The following is an 18,492-nucleotide window of genomic DNA, read 5'->3' on the forward strand; positions in this document are numbered from 1 at the left end:
GTTATTAATCTCTGTCTCTCTTCCACAGCATGTCTTTATCCTGTCTTCCTTCTCTCTCCCCAACCGGTCACAGCAGATGGCCCCGCCCCTCCCTGAGCCTGTAGTATGCTGGAGGTTTCTTCCTGTTAAAAGGGAGTTTTTCCTTCCCACTGTCACCAAAGTGCTTGCTCATAGGGGGTGACATGACTGTTGGGTTTTTCTCTGTATGTATTATTGTAGGGTCTACCTTACAATATAAAGCACCTTGAGGTGACTGTTGTTGTGATTTGACGCTGTATAAATAAAATTGAATTGAACTGAACTGAACTGAGTTAAACCCCATCCGGTCACAGCACTGCCACCACCAGCTCCTCTTTTTGTTTTCTCTTGCCTACCTTGACTTAGACATTATCATATTATACCACATATAATGTAATATCTGAAATAGCACAAAAAGAAATGAATAAATAAACAAATAAAAGATTCACATGAATAAGAGGAGCCTATAGAGATTCTATATAGCTGTTTGTGCAAAAGCAAAATGTCTTCAGCACCACCATGCATTCAGATCACAATTCTGATTGCAAAAGCTGCCAGAAAGGACCACATTTAAAAAAAAAGAAAGAAAAATAGATGTCTGGTTCTGCCCTCTGTCTATTATTGTAGAGTTTTTAAAGCATCTTGAGGCATCTGTTGCTATGTAAATAAAAATGGAATGAAATTAATGTGCAATCAATCAAAACTGGCATAAAACAGACACATGAGCAAAGATCCGCAGCTATTATTGCTAAGAATTTACAATCAAATATGAGTCATAGTTAAAATAAGGTTCCTGAAAAGTTCTGACTCATCAGTGTGGTCTCTGGGGATTTTAACTCAGCAGTGCCATCTGCTGACATTTCTTTGAATGCTTCAGTATACACAAAATTAGGGATAATTACTCAACATTAGAGCAACTGCAGCAATAAAAGTTTAAAGTATCAAGTATGAATAAATGTATCTTTTTCTAGACGGGCTTTTAGACAAATTTTTGGTCTTTGACATGAACGTCTCGTGGACTTAAAACTATAAAAATAAATAAATAAATAGTTGACGCATAAAAATGTTACTTCTATCACATTTTGACTCCACATGTACCTGCTTCTTATTGAGCTGTTAAATGTTGCTGACTTATATTTGGTGTTGCTGGCTGGAAAAATCCCTGCCAGATTATCATTAATAAAATGCTGATAATTGATGTCTAGTGAGTATAAAATGTTTGTTTTTTGGCAAAGGTAAATAAAATGCAGCCCCGGTGCAGCTGAAAATTGCTTTATTTTTACAATCATGACATAAATATGGCAAACATAATTCCACATTGTTGTTGCTGTTTCCTCAAATGTGCATGTGTCTGATAATCAGTATATCCCATAGGCGTGCTCTTTCCCGTCTCTGTATCTGTCCAGGTAGCGTAGGGGCTGCCGGTGAGGGTATTTGACCTGTGGGGGGTGGTACACTGGAGGCCTGATGAACTCAAACACGGGCTCCCTCATGTCTGCAGGAGAAGATGCAGGAAAGCAGACCGTTAAACTCACATTACCAGCTGCCACACAAATCCTGGCCCAATTTAGATGAACACGTTAGAGGTGGGAAACAAGTTCCAGCATGTATGCATGTATTGTGTTGTCTTTTTCCCACACCGTGACTCACTTAGGGTGTTGTGAAAGGTATCTGTCACAGATTGATCCCACTGGCATTGGAAGAAGGCCAGACCCACAGGAGTCATGTTGTCCTGGTACTTTCTGTAGAAATCCACCGTCTTAAACGTGCGCTGCACCAGTGATTGGCTGTGTGGAGAGACGATACATGCTCAGTGCGTTTTTAGGTATCACACAGATTAACAGTTATGTCCCCACTCAATACATTTTTTTAATCCAGGAGGTGTTTAGAGTATTTGTGCTAAATCGAGCTAAAGTCAACATGTCAAGACAATTGATTTTATTTATTAAGGTTTGTGGTATACTAGGAGCATCAGCCACTTGTCTGAAGCATATTTAATATGGCAGAGTTTTTTTTCCCAGCATTTGTGGTCTGCAATAACACGTCATAATTCAGGTCCTATATAGTGATTGTGCGATGCTAGTATTTTACAGAGAGATCTGTATCTCTATCTATCCATTCATCCACATGGTGGTTGCCCCACAGAAACACAAGTTTTGCTTTTAAATTTCCGTCCTCTGCTATATGTCTGAGATCACCATGTTATCTATATGGTATCTCAACACTTAATGACATTTTAGAATCAAGAGTAGAAAAACTCAATATAGCAGAGTGTTTATAGCAACCAGCCTGAGAGTTTGGCTCACATGGGTTACTCGCGCATAAAATGACCTCTAAATTTGAATAGTGTTTAGTATATGTTGTAGTATATCCATCACTACAACCGCACATATATGCCAGGTTTGGGTGGTTCGGGAGGCAGTTGCTAATGCTACACTGAGATTAGTGTTATTCCTACCTACTGAGCACAACACATTTCCTAGTCACAGGCATCTTGCTGTAACTTGCTGTTGGGATGGACTTTGTTATTGTTGTAACTCCATCCAAAAAGAATACATCATCCACCACTCTGATTAGTGTACTACTCACCATGGCGAGGGCCTGATGTTTTCCTGGAAGTTGATGGGCCCATCCTGCTTGAAGAGCACGTAAATATAGCGATGGAAGCCTGTTCCTCTGGCAGGGAAGGGTGGCAGGTAGTGACACAGCTCCTCACCAGCCTGGACTGCTGCGCCCGGTATGTTCCCCCTGCAGAGACATGGGTCATTCGAGGAATCCATGAATAACTCGAAACGAGGTTTATTTAGCTTAGATTTAAACTTGAAGTGAGAAATCAATGACAGTAAGCCAACCAGCATAAAGTGAATGGACTGTAACTTTTTTAGTGCTCATCCAGATGATCTGACCAATCAAAACATCTTACACTTCAAGTTAAGAGCAGACAACAAAGCTCTGTTTTATTCCATTTCCTTTTTAGGGTTGGCCTTGCTGGGGAGCAAACAAATGCCCTATTTATTAGTTTGTCACCAGCTCCACCTTATGAGCCTCAGTCTGAGCACCACCTGTGTGTGACCTTTGGCACATATTTTTATTTTTTATTTTTTTAAATCTCTGAAAGTCTACCGCAGCGATGGAACACAATTCTTTCAAAAGTCACTCCATCATTTGGTGTTTGGTTTCTGTTGGTAGAAAGCCGTTTCAAAATCTCTCACAGGTGTCACACCTTATTATTGAGTGTTCCTCAGTCCTGACAGAGACCACTCAAGTAAACACAGAAAGGTTTATTTGCAGGATAAAACTGATTACGCAGAACAAACACGTACCAATTTGACTGTGTCCTCAAGCAGACCAATACATGTGGAAAATACTAGTGTAAGAGGATGAAAACCCTGCTCCCACAGCAGAACACAGCCACCAGATTCTCTTGCTGAAGGGGTTGTGCAGCAGTTGTATCCTCAGTTGGCCACAAGATGTCTCTTTTTACACAGAAACTGTACTTACTACACTGATCAGAATCAGAATCATTTAATAATCAATAAGGAAATTATGTACTTGGATTATAAACTAGTTTTGACATCTAAATCTTACTCCTGTGAGACAAAGCTCTGTAAATGCAGCACTCTGCACCATGAAGCTCACACAGTTAAACAGTCCGCCCCAGGGTAGCTGTGGCTACAATGTAGCTGCCATCACCAGTGTGTGAATGTGTGTGTGAATGTGTGTGTGAATGGGTGGATGACTGGATATGTAAAGCTCTTTGGGGTACATGGGGACTAGTAAAGCGTTATATAAACACAGGCCATTTACCATTTACCATATGTTTTGTGAAACTGGATGCTCAGATTTAGTGGGAAACCTTATACTTTGGAAAATTAGATCAGTAAATTGATCTTGTTGACTTAGGAATTATCTGATTGCACTTTTGAACCTCAGCATAAACACAACATGGTCAGCATATAGTTTTAAAGCTTATTTGACTGGTATGAGACTACTCACACAAGCCAGTGGATGTATTCTGCCTCGTTATCTTGAAGATGCTCATCTGAGGGGGGAAAAAAATTGTACTTAATTTGGACAGTCTACAAAAGTAAAGAATCCTTCAGTTACTTGTGTGGATTCACTTTTAAACGTATTAAAAGACAGCCAGTCATTCTTAGGACTGTCCACTGATCATTTTGTGTGTACCTGGACAGCTAAGCAGGAGGGTCCACAGGGAGCCCTCCTCTGCATTGAAGCTGATCTGTGGTGCCGTCGCTGCCTGGAGGACCACAAAGAACAGAAAGAACATGATGCAAGAAGATTTATAAAAGGTGTGGGGGGACATAGAATCAAAATCTCTTAACGTACCTCAGTGGGTGTCAGTTGATTCCCATAGTGCACATGAGTGCCGTTATCCTGGCTGTAGCAGACCTTGAGTGTAACCTGAGGTAGAAAATAAGCCATGGGGAAGAGATCTCTGAAGACCCCATAGTGGTCCGCAAGTCTTTTAACATGAAACGGCCCGGCTGTCTTCTCCCAAGTTTCCTGCACTTGATCCAGAGGGATCTTAACTGGTGGACAACAAGGAACCTGTTACCACAGGGTACCAAAACAGAGCGACAGGAGAATTCGTTAGAAACTGATGTAAGCTTACACGTGCGCAGACGAGACGCCCGCTCCAGCTCGACGTTCTTCTTGTTCTCCTTCATCACCTGCCTCCTCTTCCTTACTTCTTTGGTCCTGCAGGGTTGATAGTAGGGCAGTCCAATGTCCACTCGCTCTGCGCCTTCAAACACAACAGAATTCTTTCGTGCTATCTGGAGTTTTTACCATTAAAAAATTACATTTACAAGACATCACGTTGCCCCAATGTTCACTCCATCATCTCACCGTGCTCAGGGTCAGCGTTTTCCACGTAGCTCCTGTAAGTCTTCCACCATACGTCCTTGTTCCTCGCCTCCGCCGCTTGCCTGAAGTAACGATTGTAGCTGCGATACTTCTCTACCGACGCCAGGTTTTTAACATCAATCTCTTCATTTGGCATCGGGCCCAAAGGAGGAACCCGTTTGCAGAGGAATGCTGGAAACATCCCAAACAGTTAGACACATCGCTTTTGAAAATGCTACATCTTTAAATGGTAATGTGATAGTGTACAATAGTGATCGTAGATGGTGATTCACATTTACTTTTCCAGCTGCTGCGCTGTTCTATTTCACCTAATTTGTATTCATTCTGCACCAAAGTATGTTTCTGTGCTTTTTGATTGTCAAAGCTACTGATTTCCCAAATCTGAGTGGGGAGGTGGAAGAATCCATTACATTTTGATACCACGCGGATGACTTTGCCTACATCTGTGAAGTACACAGATGTAGGCATTGCATCCTCAGCGCCTTTCTACTTTGTAAGCAAGGCTACGTAAAAATTATGGGCCAAATGTGAGGAAATGTGGTGGAGAGAAAGAACAAGAGCATGCATTCAAATCCCCTTCTTTAAAATTGAAAACAATGCCTTTAGGGTCTTGGCAGAGGGTCAGACAAATGTCATGAAAAGTGAAGATCAAGTTAATTAACTGAGCAGTGTAGTGCCTGTGGGCGAGTCAGACTTTGGAGCAAGATCACCCCTCATTTCTCTTTGTGTTATTTATCAGCTTGTGGCTGGTTTTAAAGCATGACTGAAAACTGCAAAACAAATGGAAATGTGCAGAGGACATTTTGCACTCCGAGTCAACTGTCAGCGAGTGATGAGTTCACTGTCTCGTACTTTACCTGTTTATTCTAAGGCAGATATCTTTGCACCTTTATAACTATGGCTGTGAGTATTTACTGATAACTATATTAGTCACTGGATAATGACACAGCATACACTTTGCAGTTCAAAATTAAGAAGAAAAAAAAAACAGTAGCAGCTAATTTCCAGAAAATAATGTAACTGATGTATGAGCCGTTTAGCATTAAATGTGTTGACACTCTTACAACACCTCAGTCGTTTTCCTGATCAATGTTTAGCTTGACCAAATTTATTCGTCACATTTGTTTATGAGATTTCTACCATGTCTGTAAGGGGACAGCGTGCATCAGGGCTCTGCTGCAACTAATATAACCTACCGAAATATTTTCTATATTCAAGACGTTCAGGAAGTATTTTAAAAATTGCCAAATACAGATGGACTCCATACCTGTCGTGACAAATGTCCTCGCATTATTGACCCCTAAATCTGTCCCGGTCCGTAAAGCAGCAGCACATACTGTGCGCAGCGCCATCTTGGAATGACTTTCCCCGCCCCTACTTTTTTCTTTTTTTTTTAAACAGAATACGGTGGCCGGGAGGGAAAAAAGAAAAGAAGACACTTAAAACTGAATTATGCAGTCATATACATTATAACATTAAAATTTAATACATAAAAAAATTATGTATATTATGTAAAAATTTTTGAGGCGAATGTTTCAGTAAATATCTATTCTACATTAATTAAACCAAAATAAAGCAAACGATTGACATAAATTAAGTAGTATTGCCCTCGCAACTTCACAGCGGAACAGTGTTACAGTTTGTCTCATAGCATACAAAATACAAAATATATGGGTCTTTTTTTAATTTCATTGGTTTCTCGAAAGCACGTGAAGGCGTCCCTTTTTGCGTCATACGTCATCCGGAACGCTTCATCTAGCGATATTCATACAGTGTTCTGCATGAATCTATCTGTTTACGTGGTAAGAATTATTTTTTTTGGTACAGCATCTTGCTGGTGAGTGTGTAATGGTGCTCTGTTTTAAGATATCTTTTGACCATTTTAATATGTTGACGAGTATTTGTTTGTAACAGTCCGCGCTAACGTTGAATGACTTGAAAGCATGCTAACGCTGGCTAACATTAGCTTTTCCGTTCACTTGTGTGGTAGCTGACATTAGAATCTGGGACTGCTGCCTTCCTGCTCGCCTGTTATTTTTCCCTATAAATGTTAAGCCAGTTCATAAAGAATATTTTCCTGCCCAAAAATAAAATTGTTTTCTTTAAAAAAACGAAATGAAGTTGTTTGTCTCGAAAGGTGTCATATTGTGGTTAACCTCAGCCTTTTTTGTTTCCCTCTACAGAGATGTCTGCCATGTCTTCAGAGATGGAGTCTCAGAATGCAAACCTAAACTGTTCCATTTGCCTGGAGTTCTTCCGGTATCCTGTAACCATCCCCTGCGGTCACACCTTCTGTAAAAGCTGCATCAGCAAGCACTGGGACATTAAGAGCCAGTCTGACATTGGCCCTCAGTGCCCCATCTGCAATGAGGAGTTCAAAATTAGACCTGTCTTGAGGCGTAATGTGTCCTTGTCGGTCCTGGCAGAGACTGCAAACAGCGCTGGCCCCTCATGTAGGGATGCTCTGGTGAGAGGAGGTGAAGGGGCCAGAGCCATGCTGCTGTGCGAGCGCCATAAAAAGCCTTTGGTTTATTACTGCAGGCAGGACAAAAGGTCTGTGTGCAACGAATGTGAAAAGTCAGAGTGCATGAACCACGAAAGGGTCATATTGGAGGAAGAAAGGGAAACTCAAGAGGTATACAAACACAAAGCCTCTGCAGATTTAAAACTGGGAGTGGATTATAGATGATGATTATCACATATTTGTATGACTGTGAAAGAATAAATGATTTTTTTCTTGACTTGATATGTTTTCATTACAGCTGCTGCTGGAAAGGAAGAATACAGACGTGGGGAAACTGCTTGAAGAGACGCAGAAAAGTATAAATGACTTGACTGAGAATATCAATCAAGCTAAGGTAAACTCTCACTTTAAGCCTTTGTAAATGCTTCACAAAAGGAGGCTTTTAAGTATGAAAGAAATCGAAAGCGTGTGCCCAAATGAACCCAAGCAACTATTTTACAGAGCATATTTTAAATTCACAGGTAACTCTTGAGCAGACGTCAGCCTGGGTGAACGCCAAGTTTTCTAACCTGATGAAAATCCTGTCCGAGAAGCAGGAGGCAACAGCGCTTTTTATTGAGGTGGAAAAGCAGGCAGCCCTCGCGGAGGCAGAGGCGCGGCTAACCGAACTCAGCGAGCAATCCCGCCTGCTCACAGAGCGCCAAGACCAAATTGCGGCACTACATGACCTCCCTGATACTGACCTCATCAGGGTTTGTATCCCTTGCCTTTACACATTTGGGAAGGGGAGGATCTGGTTTTTTATTTTGGTTCATTTTATAGTCCCAGTAGTTTACAAAGGTAAGTATGTGCAGGTTGCTGTTTCATGTAACATGCACAAGTGGATGCGTAGAGCTTTCAGCAAGCTTCCTACTGCTGGATGGTTGCACAAGCATTTTTTTTTAAATAACGAAATGTGGGCTTAATTAAACAACACGAGGCTGGTATCTGCTCAATCACAGAAAACCTCAGTGTTTCGCTTCTTTCGACTACAAAGTTTATCAGAGTTGCGGCCCAGGCCTTGTCACGCCTTTCCTATGAGCCACGTAAAAAGAACATTGAGTGTCACAAGAGACATCTTGGAAAATTAATGTTTACTTTATTTGTTATCTCATTAAGAACTTTCCACATAAGTTTATTTTGTCAGATTTTAGTTCCAGGCCAGTGAATGCAGCATGATACTTATTTTGTAAGTTATAGTCTCCCCTTTGCGCTCGATCTGTCTGGTTTGAAAGGCACTGAGAAAATATTCCAACTCTCAGCTTCACAGCAATGCTTTCCTGACCAGTGGGAAACATCACAATGGCGTCTTTTACATATCGACAGTGTGTGGGCCAGACAAGTAGAGGCATTATTTGAGCCAGCTAGGGCAATAATTACACCGTTTAACAGAAACGATGCCTGAAACCTATTAATTACAAATTCTAGGAGCACACTGTAGAGGATCCAGACACATGTCATAATGTAATGAATGGCAGGTGATTTTGAATTGTCATTAGAATTGAGTTTTTATTTCATTTAACAATTGCAGACGCAGCTTAAACTCACTGTTTCAGCTGTAAGGTCAAACCAAAGTAATTAATCAGACATTGAAACTTTTGCCTATTCGTTAAAGCACTGCCTGAAACCCGCTTCTTCACAGGAATCATCGCACGTAGAAGTCCCGCGCTTCAAGGATATTTCCACAGATGTGACTTCGACCCTGCAGGATCGATTAAACGGCGTCACCGACATCCTCTCCCGAGTGTCTAAGCTGGTGTCTGAGGACCTGGAGAAAGCTGTGACCACCGCTGTGGGTCATGACAGAGAAGGTGACCTGTCACTAGGAAAGATGAAGCATGTTAGCTCGATCCGCCTTCAGACGGTCCTCATGTGTTCTCATGCATTGTCTTTGGTTTCCAGGTTCTCCTCAGGACAAGAGGCCAGTACTCGCTGTGGTTCCCAGCCCCGCTGCTCCGTGCCACCCTGTTGGGAAGGAGGGCCTCAGTGCTTGTGAGTTCTAAGAGACATTTTATAACTAAGGACCTCTAAGACTTTTCTAGATCACTGTTCCAGCTTTAATCTGCCTGATTCATTTTCTTCCTTCTTACAGACCGATGCTCTCTGACTTTTGACCCACGGACAGCCAATGGGCATCTAGTTCTTTCCCAGGAGAACCGCAGGGCTGAGCACTTGACATCAGGGCCACGCGCTGTCCCCGCTCATGAAGCCCGCTTTGATCACACCTGGCAGGTGCTGTGCTTTCAGGGATTCAAACACGGACAGCACTACTGGGAACTGGAGGTGTCCAAGCCTTGGGCCTACCTCGGGGTAAGGATATCATAATGCTGTGTAGGCTGTGGCTTTGTGACACATTGCTTTGTAGAGGGTCGCTAATGGGAACATTCTAGGTCCTGCCGAATAAATCGTTGATATGTATGTTGAGGTCATCAGAACTAATGATTCCATGCAGATTGTAGCTGCACATATTCAGTCCACAACAGGTGGAAATCGGCATGTAACAAGCTCAGGAACCTAACTTGTGACCCACACATGTTACATGAACCTGCTCAATAGTAGATCCACTCTGTCTGATCAGTCGAGAATGTTTTAACAGATTTTCCTTATGTGTTATACAGGGATTCATTGTTCCCAGAGAAATGACCACAGGATGCTAATGTTTCACTTGTTCTGTGCATCTTCCTCCCCAGGTAACCTACGAGAGCATCCCCAGGAAGGAAAAGGGAAAGAGATGCATGGTGGGAATGAATGAACTGTCCTGGAGCCTGCAACTGGACGAGCACCAGCTCAGCGCCTGGCACAACGGCCGGCGGGAGACCATCCCCGGCAACTCCCATCACAGCCGCATCGGCATGCTGCTGGACTACGAGGCGGGTACGCTTACCTACTACGGAGCCGGCCAGACAAGGCTGCACGCCTTCCACTGTGCCTTCACCCAGGAGCTGTTTCCCGCCTGCTGGATAGGAGAGGGGGTCAGCATCACCCTCTGCTCTTCATGAGCGGACTTGTAGAAGAGGGGAACAAGTGGAATTCTAGGAATACTATGAATCATGGCCACAATCTGACTTGACATAAAGAACCCCCTCCCCCCGCCTCCAAACAATCTAGGAGCTTCTTTTAAATTCACTTTTCTCTTCTGGGACGACTGCCTTCCTGCATTGTTTTTAGTAGAAGAACTGACTTACTGGGATTTTCTTTCCTCTAACATGTTTGCCATTTGGTTTTGCATTGTCACTTACCACAATGTTGCTAAGGAAACCGTTTATATGCATACGTAAGGGGCTTTTAAAACGATTTGCAGTTTTAGTTCACACTAATTCATTTTTTTTAACATGTGATAAATAATGTTCATGTGTCCTATTTCAGGTAGGAAAAAAACAGTTACATTTCAGTGGGTCACACTTTTGAACTTTCATTACCTAAAGCTTAGAAACAAGTGTCTCCTCATGAGACACTGAACTCTGCATACATGCTGGATTATGTCTTTAATTAGGGCACACACCCTTGTTGAAACAAATGTTCTTTTTTCCAAAATAGCATTACAATATATGCTGTGTGATTAGTGAAAAGATACCGACTGAGGTGCAGGTGAATGAATCAGTAATACTGTGTTGTTTCTGTGCCAGCACAGGAGGACAACTTGAACACACGGTCTTACACATGTCAGATTTGAGTATTCTTGATTCTGCCCTAAAGAAATGCACTTCAGGCTACATGAGAAGTTTCCTATAGGTTGGCGAGGACCTGTTACACTCATTCCATTTGAAAAACATGAATTGACTCTAAGGGAAATTTATGATTCTTTTTAGCAAAGGTGAAATTCGATATTGTCCTGACTTTATTTTTAAAGTTCAATTAAAGCATCATATTAGTAGATTCACCTATTGTATCAATTTGAATATCTTCAGTGACTTCACTCGGAAGTTATCTCATTCATATTTTCAGGAAACTTGAGGTCGGGGTTACCAAGACACAAACCGACAGAAAAGCATAATGGGCCCACTTTTGTAGCTTTATGTTCATCACACAGAGTGAATTGTATCAGATGGAAACTGATGAATATCCGCCTGTGCCAGAGCATATGTCCACATACAAATGAAAACAGCAAATGTAAAGGGATGCTTGGGAAAAAAATTTCAAGGCTCAGATGTTTAGGGTAAATATTGTACTCATACATGTCCAAACCTCATTGTGTTTTCTGATAATATTCACATGTATGCTGAGCTCATTCTACGGAAGTATGTGAGCTACTGTAGGTGAAAGAAAAATGTTGCAGGCTGTAGCGCTACTACTGAGAACACAACTGAAAATCGAAGGCTGCGTTATCACGTTGCGATCTGATCATGACTGCGCAAACAAATGGTGCCGACGGCTGAGCTGGAATCTGATGTATTGTGCTGGTATGTGCATATTTTGGGGCAGATGATTTTTAGATTATGAGGGTTTACAAATCTTAGCTTAGCTGAGAACTTTTAGCACATTTAAAGTGGGTTACTGCTGTGGATTTGCACAAGTTTCCTGAAGATAAGGAACAGCTGAGGAAAAGCACATTTGGCTGTTTTGGCCTAATGATTGGGGGAAAAACTTTGTCACTCTTCCTGCTGACTGTTGCATATGTTTGTCAGAACTGCTAATGCACTATACTGTGGACTATTAAAACTTATGATAGCAATACTCTGCTGAAATAAAGACAGACACTCTGAATTCTTTATTAAAATCCAGTCCAATGCATACATGCATCAGTTGAGCTCATGCCTTGTTTTCTTACTCGAGTTGTTAATTATTCAATAAATTAGTTTGAATTAAATACAGAGCTTTATTTGTATTTTCCACACAGCCATGACGGAGCATACAGGAACCCGATGCATAGCATTCTAAAAGTGCAAAGAATCAGCCGCAGATGTGCCACAGATACAGTATATAGATTGGAGACCGCAGAGGAAGGAAGAATAGAAGATGAGATACTCAGATTGGACCTCAAACTGAAGAGTAATAATCACGACCACAGAAACAGAAGAGTTCACTGATGGTTCTGTTTGTGTATACAATGTTAAAAATGCAGTGAAGATGAAAGCAGGCTGATGGTGAGTCTGACCGTGCGTCTTCTCTAACGTCTGGAAGCGTAATAAAATAGGGAGTGACATCATTGGGTGACTGCTTTGCTCTTGCAACATTATAAAGATAATCGCTCCTGGCAGTCGGTCCCTCCAAAAGCCCAGCCGTCCTCTCCCCTGCTCTAATCCAGGATCAGGGATTGGCTGCTGTGGCTCAACGCCGCTCTAATCTTTGTGGTCCGCTCGTCGGCCAAAACGCGTCAAAGCAGGTAGGGCCACCCTGCGACCCGCTCGTTAAAAAAGCTAGTTCTTCTTTAGGTTAGTGTTCTTGATAAAATAATGTTATTTTTAAGTCTACATATTAAAAGCCTGTACACACAAATAATAGAAAAATAAAATACTGCGTTCATTTCGCCTCTGGACAGGTTAGCAAAGTATTTACTATCATTTATCTGAGTCTAGTTTTATAGACAGTCACAGGACATCATGAGCACAGCTGAAGTTAAGGTTGCTGCACGATTCTGGGGAGGCTTCCAAGGCAAGAAATACTAAAATAGCTCATCAGGTTACAAGGTTTTAATCAAAAAGCCCTCAAAACCACTCCAAACACTTTGGCCTGAACAATCTGTTCTTCCTCAGAAATTGCTACCAACACTTCTTCTTTGCTACTTTACATCACGTAAAGGTGCATTTGAAGAGAATGAAGCTGATTACAATATATGAGTCGTTACAAGGAATGCAGGCTGAGGCGGGAAAGCAATTGGATGACTTTAAGGTTAGATCAAAATGGAGATGAGCTGGAAGGAGATTAGGATGAAAAAAATTGATTATCTTGGGGGGGGAAAAGAACATACTGGCCCTCCTACTGTCCGGTTAATGTAAGAGAAATAATGAGATCCAGCAGGATGGAAGATAGAGGACAAAGAGGAATGAGGGAGACATTAAGCAGGTCTATTGGTTCTTCTTGTCTTCTGGAGGAGAGTAGGGAGGAGGCTTGTCCTGGAAAGAGAGGAGAGTTTTGTTTTGAGCATGTGAAAGATGGTGCCATGTAAACAGAAGAGTAGGAACACACAGTGGTCTTGGATTACTGGCATTCACAGACTGAAGCTGTGGCAAACAACTGGCTTTTAACCCCATAAAACGTGGTTTTATCAGTGACTTCCACTTGCTGTAACACCTTAACCAGGTCATCCACTGATGTGGTTTCTGCATAGCTGCTAGCATCAGTGACTGTCTCACAGCAAAGTAGAGACAAAATAAATAAAGACTGGCTGACCTTCTGCAGAATGATGCAGGTAGGGATGTTTCTGATGTTAATGGCTGATGGCCAATGCCTGTGCTGATTATTTTGCTTTTATTATGGTTTTTGTGTCAGGGGATAACACAAAATGTTACCCATGGAAAATATCTGACCTGATTTCTTTCCCACTGAAAAAAAATTTGATGTGATAATATATTGGTTATTCATCGTTAAATGGCATTTTAAGGCTGATATCTGTCAACTACATTGCTACATTTCAGTGTTGTACATTAACCGTAGCGCTGAAACAAATTACACATTTCTCCAAAGTGGTGAAGACGGCTGCACGAAGGGCATCTACTCTCTGGAGCTGTTGTCCAGAGAGTAGATTGCCCTTCTTGTTGCACGTTGAAGCTCTACTTGGAACCTTGTTAAGATCCAACCAGGCAAAATATGATTTTCCAAGTGGTCTTAAACTTTGATCAGGACTGTAGCATCACACAGTTGGTGGAGATCTGCTGTCTGCGCATTAATGATATGAATCTCACATTCCACCACATCCCAAAACAAGGAATTTTCACCCACAGAACTGCTCACTGGATATTTTCTCTTTTTTGCTTCTTTCTCTGTAAACCTTAGAAATGGTTGTAAAGGAAAATCACAAATTCCCAACACCAAAATAAAATAAAATGACTTTTTTCTACACTGGTAAATTAATCTGACTTGATGCCCCAGCTTAAATTTAGCAATACGTTTAAAAATCATGCAAATACACTGCGCTAAAATACTCTCCTCTGTATGCAAAAAGGCCCTCACTTTTCAAATTACACACCAAATGAGTTTATTTTGGATCTGCAGTCACTGTTAGTATAGCAATACTAGCAATGACTACAAACAAACAGATGAGAAATGGAAAGGAAATACAGCTCAATTCAAAGAGACATGGAAATTCAAACACTGTCTCACAGCCACTGAAAGAAAATCTTCGACAAGATTTACATTCTCATTTTAAAAAAAACTTGTAAAGCAGAAACATGAAGGGCAGCTCACCTGCGGCAGGTACACATGTGTAGGGGGCAGTGTGGCACAGCTGGCACTCGCTGCTGCTTCAGCGGCTTTGGCCTCCGCTGGGAAAGCGAGTGAGACAAAGGAGGGGTTCATTAATTAAACATGGGTCTTACTAATAACCCCCGGGACATATGAGATGAGAGGTGCTAAACACGCTGCAGGTACGACGGCCTTTGCATTGAGAGAGAAAAAAAATGGCACTTTAAAATCTCCATGACTTGCAGATACGATTTTTCCAGCGAAAAGTGTTTTAAATATTTTGGAGATCTGACATTAGCTTATCTTTAACCTTAAATTCCTTAGTACAACATCTCTGTGATGCTGAATTAAGCTCATGTGATATCAGTGCAGTGCATTCATTGTTAGAAAGCAGGCAACATGTTGCCCTTCCTACTGCTTTATGTATCCAGGCCCAAACAACACAAAGTACTTCCAATAATGTACTGTATGCATCGCTTCAAATATCTTAAGAAAAAAAAAAAAAAAAAAACTATCCACACTTTCCAAACAAATTACTTTTCTTAGTTTTCAATTTAAAATTTACCTGTAATCATTCAATAAAGGAGAATATTTTTTAAAACAATCAAGGTCCACAATCTATATACCACTAAATATATACTAAAGACAAATGATTTTTTACAGCAGATATTTCACTTGGTGTGGCAGGAAAAAGCAAAAATATAATGAAAGACATTTCATTAACATTATACTGGGTCTTGGTAAAGCTCTCCTTTTGTATATGTTCTGTACTCACATCTTGTTGCATGCTCAATCATCCAGGTAAGTAAATCTCCAAAAGTTGATTCTGTTCACCTGGACGTTGCATTTTTCAGTAGGAGAAACATTTCTCCCACTGAAAAACGCAACGTCCAGATGAACAGAATCAACTTTTGAAGATTCTGTACTCACATATAATGTTTGTACATTTATGAAATGACAAAGGTATTCTATTCTTTTCTAACAAGACCTGTGTGAGAAGATCTGTTCCAACATGATATGTAAATGTTAAAGTATAAAATAGAGTGATGAACGCGTGCAGAAACTCAACATCCCTTTTTTCCTAATAGCATGATGTTTTTATTTAGGCTGTAGCTGAAGTCAGAGCTTCTCTACTGGAGATTTTCACCTGCTGCCGAGGAGGGGAGGTCTGGATCATGTGGTGGCTGCTGACCCAGAGGAGCAGAATAAGGAGGTGGAGGTATGTATGCTGCAGAGGCATCAAATGCTGGAGGAGTGGCGTAGAATCCATCTGGAGTCCGAGAACAGAGAGTTGCAGTTTAGTTTTCACTTTCACAAGATGTGGATCTAAGCTGACGACAATTCTGAAAAGCACCTGGAGGAGGAGGGTTAGGGTAGGAGTAGCCGGGTGGAGGTCCTGCTGGGTACATTCCATTAGCAGGTGGGTAAGCGTAGGCCCCATTAGCCATGTAGGGGCATCCACCAAAGCCAGCAGTTACAGGCTGACCTCTGGATGCTGAAAATGTGAGGCAGTAAATCGATTAATAAGTCCATGAAATATCAGGAACTGTACTATTTCATGTGTTCTGCTTTGTTAACATACCCTGAGCTGCAACCTGCAACATGTACTGGCCAAACTCTATGGCTCCTCCAGCAGCAAAGATGAGCTTGAAAGTAGCACTGCCCTCCCAACCGCCTCCAAGAGAGATTCAAGAGAGGGCTTAGAGACACAAGATGCTGCGTGTTCCATTAAAGCATAGCGGGGGAAAAGTACACCTACCTCCAGGCTCTGCATTGACTGTGCCCTTGATGTAATTGGCTCCCAGGACAGGCTGTTTGATCTCACAGCCCTTCATCAGGTAGAAAGGCATCATAAAAGACTGCAGCGCATCCCGCCCTTTAGCCAGGAAGATCACCTGGGATTAAAAGAAGAAACAGCATCATATTAGCTCAGGGGTGGGCAATCTCAGTCCATGAGGGCCGGTGTCCCTGCAGGTTTTAGATCTCACCTTGGGTCAACACACCTGAATCACATGATTAGTTCGTTACCAGGCCTCTGGAGAACTTCAGGACATGTTGAGGAGCTAATTTAGCCATTTAAATCTGCTGTGTTGGTTCGAGGACACATCTAAAACCTGCAGGGACACCGGCCCTCGTGGGCTGAGATTGCCCACCCCTGTGTTAGCTACTCCCAAACTAACCTTAAATGATAGTAATTAGAATGATGGAGTTCTGCTCTTCTGCTCTGCTAGTACGTGATGTGAATTGTGGCACCATTATGCCAGCACAAGGCTTCGGCTAAACAAAGAGGAAGACTTGGTGGTGTTGTCACTCACCCTGTATGGAGTCAGGTAGATGCTGCCCTTCTTGCTCTTTCTGAAGGCTTCGGGCAGCCTTTCCGTGTCACAAAAAACAAGCTCCACATTGTCGTGGTTCATCAGCACACTAGATCCAAAAAGAGAAAGGAGACGCTGGAACCAGCTGATTGTAGGAACCAGAATTCTTTCCAACATTTTTCATGTGCATCAAAAAGAAAATCTGTAATGTTTGTATAAGCATTTGACCTACTTTCATCTTAAAAGCTTAAAATGAGATCATTGGGTTATTGTGCAACCGTCCATTGCCTTTAGTACAAAGTACTATAGGCAGAGGATTAACATGCCATCTAGTGACAGAGCTTACTACAGGTTCCGGGTTAGCTCTAATGGGTTTATCATTACACTGCAGCATGTTCTAGAAGAATCTGGCCATTATTTTTGACTCATGCTAATAAACAAAACAAATACTTTAGCACAGAGGCCAGGCCAGAGCGCAGACTGAAGGCTATGCAGCTATTGCACTGCAATATATGCTCAGCTAATCCTGCAATGAGGCGAAATAACGTTTTATCCTCGATACATTAGACTTATTACAACATTTAAAAACCACTAAACATTTATATAATCCTAGTCTGCGGTGATGATATAACAGGCTGAAGGGCCATATTTCGGCTAAGAGTCCGGGACCCGGTTCTGTAAAATGCGACGCGAATATTAGATTAGAAAAAATGACGTTGAATTAATTAACATAGCCATGCTAGTCGTGAAGCATTCAGAGGTTTATTTTGCATCGATTAGGAGCAACTCTTCAATTCGCACTATATCATATAAAAGGCTCTTTGTAAAAAGAAAAAAAATGATACTGTAGTCAAAAATGAAAGCAAAATTATTATTTCACGGTGTTCGACAAAAGCTTTTACACATATGTTTGTTTAAAAAAAATAAGCTACCAAATGCTAAAAGTTAGAAATTCAGTGCAGCGTTTACTGTGTGGCAGGTGTGTCTGTGTATTAACCGAATAATAACGTTGTGTTTGCAGTGCTACTGATATGTAAACTATCTCCATGACATGTCAGAGCCACATTATTTTTGAATGAGTCTGGTGTGACGCTCGTCCCAAAGAGCGGGTATAACTTATCCGTGGCTGGTTAACTGTAACGGCTAGCTAACAGCTGCTAACTGACGTTACCTTTCACTGTTGTTGATGATGACACCACCGGACTCCGAGTGATTCTGATTCAGAGTCATGTCGACGGCCCTCCAGATTGTCTGGAAAAGATTAGATACTGTTTTATTCAGTCAGAAAAACTATCCAAAGGCCTCTCTGGATCCTCGGTGACTTCCCTCCGCGCGGATAACGGTTGTTGTGATACAGAGCCAGCTGAGGTTGCCGCACCTGCCCTTCCGCCATACGTGTGAAACGCCCACCGCGTGACGTCACGCCCC

At 41.8% G+C, this 18,492-nt stretch overlaps 3 protein-coding genes across 4 annotated transcripts; 1 reads left to right on the forward strand and 2 right to left on the reverse strand.

Annotated features, from left to right (window-relative positions):
* Nucleotides 1-1,274: 1,274 nt before the first annotated feature.
* On the reverse strand, nucleotides 1,275-6,272 carry mrpl38 (mitochondrial ribosomal protein L38). The gene is made up of 9 exons (XM_005721877.1): nucleotides 6,173-6,272; nucleotides 4,888-5,076; nucleotides 4,652-4,783; nucleotides 4,366-4,568; nucleotides 4,204-4,276; nucleotides 4,015-4,060; nucleotides 2,608-2,766; nucleotides 1,669-1,805; nucleotides 1,275-1,513 (listed from the first exon to the last, which is right to left on the reverse strand). Exons 1-9 carry the CDS (start codon nucleotides 6,255-6,257, stop codon nucleotides 1,377-1,379), a joined length of 1,161 nt encoding a protein of 386 aa, XP_005721934.1. The 5' UTR covers nucleotides 6,258-6,272; the 3' UTR covers nucleotides 1,275-1,376.
* A 306-nt stretch (nucleotides 6,273-6,578) lies between these two features.
* trim65 (tripartite motif containing 65) lies at nucleotides 6,579-12,031 on the forward strand. Of its 2 annotated transcripts, none has more exons than XM_005721880.2 (8): nucleotides 6,579-6,742; nucleotides 7,089-7,540; nucleotides 7,668-7,763; nucleotides 7,891-8,121; nucleotides 9,051-9,219; nucleotides 9,311-9,400; nucleotides 9,501-9,718; nucleotides 10,099-12,031. In XM_005721880.2, the coding sequence occupies exons 2-8, from the start codon at nucleotides 7,091-7,093 to the stop codon at nucleotides 10,405-10,407; spliced, it is 1,563 nt and encodes a 520-aa protein (XP_005721937.1). In that variant the 5' UTR covers nucleotides 6,579-6,742; nucleotides 7,089-7,090; the 3' UTR covers nucleotides 10,408-12,031. The 2 variants fall into 2 exon arrangements, with proteins under 2 accessions (XP_005721937.1, XP_005721936.1); XM_005721879.2 differs by having other exon boundaries at nucleotides 6,580-6,707.
* Nucleotides 12,032-12,204: 173 nt separating this feature from the next.
* Nucleotides 12,205-18,492, reverse strand: wbp2 (WW domain binding protein 2). Its single transcript, XM_005721881.2, has 8 exons — nucleotides 18,236-18,492; nucleotides 17,065-17,173; nucleotides 16,509-16,644; nucleotides 16,332-16,424; nucleotides 16,104-16,244; nucleotides 15,897-16,019; nucleotides 14,753-14,829; nucleotides 12,205-13,461 (listed from the first exon to the last, which is right to left on the reverse strand). The coding sequence occupies exons 1-8, from the start codon at nucleotides 18,292-18,294 to the stop codon at nucleotides 13,414-13,416; spliced, it is 786 nt and encodes a 261-aa protein (XP_005721938.1). The 5' UTR covers nucleotides 18,295-18,492; the 3' UTR covers nucleotides 12,205-13,413.

This window comes from Pundamilia nyererei, unplaced genomic scaffold, assembly GCF_000239375.1.
Source record: "Pundamilia nyererei isolate P.nyererei 1_Seehausen unplaced genomic scaffold, PunNye1.0 scaffold00005, whole genome shotgun sequence".
NCBI classification, from domain to species: Eukaryota; Metazoa; Chordata; class Actinopteri; order Cichliformes; family Cichlidae; genus Pundamilia; species Pundamilia nyererei.

Excerpts from the sequence above, each read along its gene's own strand:
- mrpl38 (XM_005721877.1), bottom strand. The coding sequence starts at position 6,257 with ATGGCGCTGCGCACAGTATGTGCTGCTGCTTTACGGACCGGGACAGAT. Across the intron at positions 4,784-4,887 it reads AAACGCTGACCCTGAGCACG|GCGCAGAGCGAGTGGACATT; the intron begins GTGAGATGATGG and ends TTGTGTTTGAAG. Across the intron at positions 1,514-1,668 it reads TACCTTTCACAACACCCTAA|ACATGAGGGAGCCCGTGTTT; the intron begins GTGAGTCACGGT and ends CTTCTCCTGCAG.
- trim65 (XM_005721880.2), top strand. The coding sequence starts at position 7,091 with ATGTCTGCCATGTCTTCAGAGATGGAGTCTCAGAATGCAAACCTAAAC. Across the intron at positions 8,122-9,050 it reads CTGATACTGACCTCATCAGG|GAATCATCGCACGTAGAAGT; the intron begins GTTTGTATCCCT and ends GCTTCTTCACAG. Across the intron at positions 9,719-10,098 it reads AGCCTTGGGCCTACCTCGGG|GTAACCTACGAGAGCATCCC; the intron begins GTAAGGATATCA and ends CTTCCTCCCCAG.
- wbp2 (XM_005721881.2), bottom strand. The coding sequence starts at position 18,294 with ATGACTCTGAATCAGAATCACTCGGAGTCCGGTGGTGTCATCATCAAC. Across the intron at positions 17,174-18,235 it reads ATCATCAACAACAGTGAAAG|TGTGCTGATGAACCACGACA; the intron begins GTAACGTCAGTT and ends TTTTGGATCTAG. Across the intron at positions 14,830-15,896 it reads CCTCCCCTCCTCGGCAGCAG|CGGAGGCCAAAGCCGCTGAA; the intron begins GTGAAAATCTCC and ends TCGCTTTCCCAG.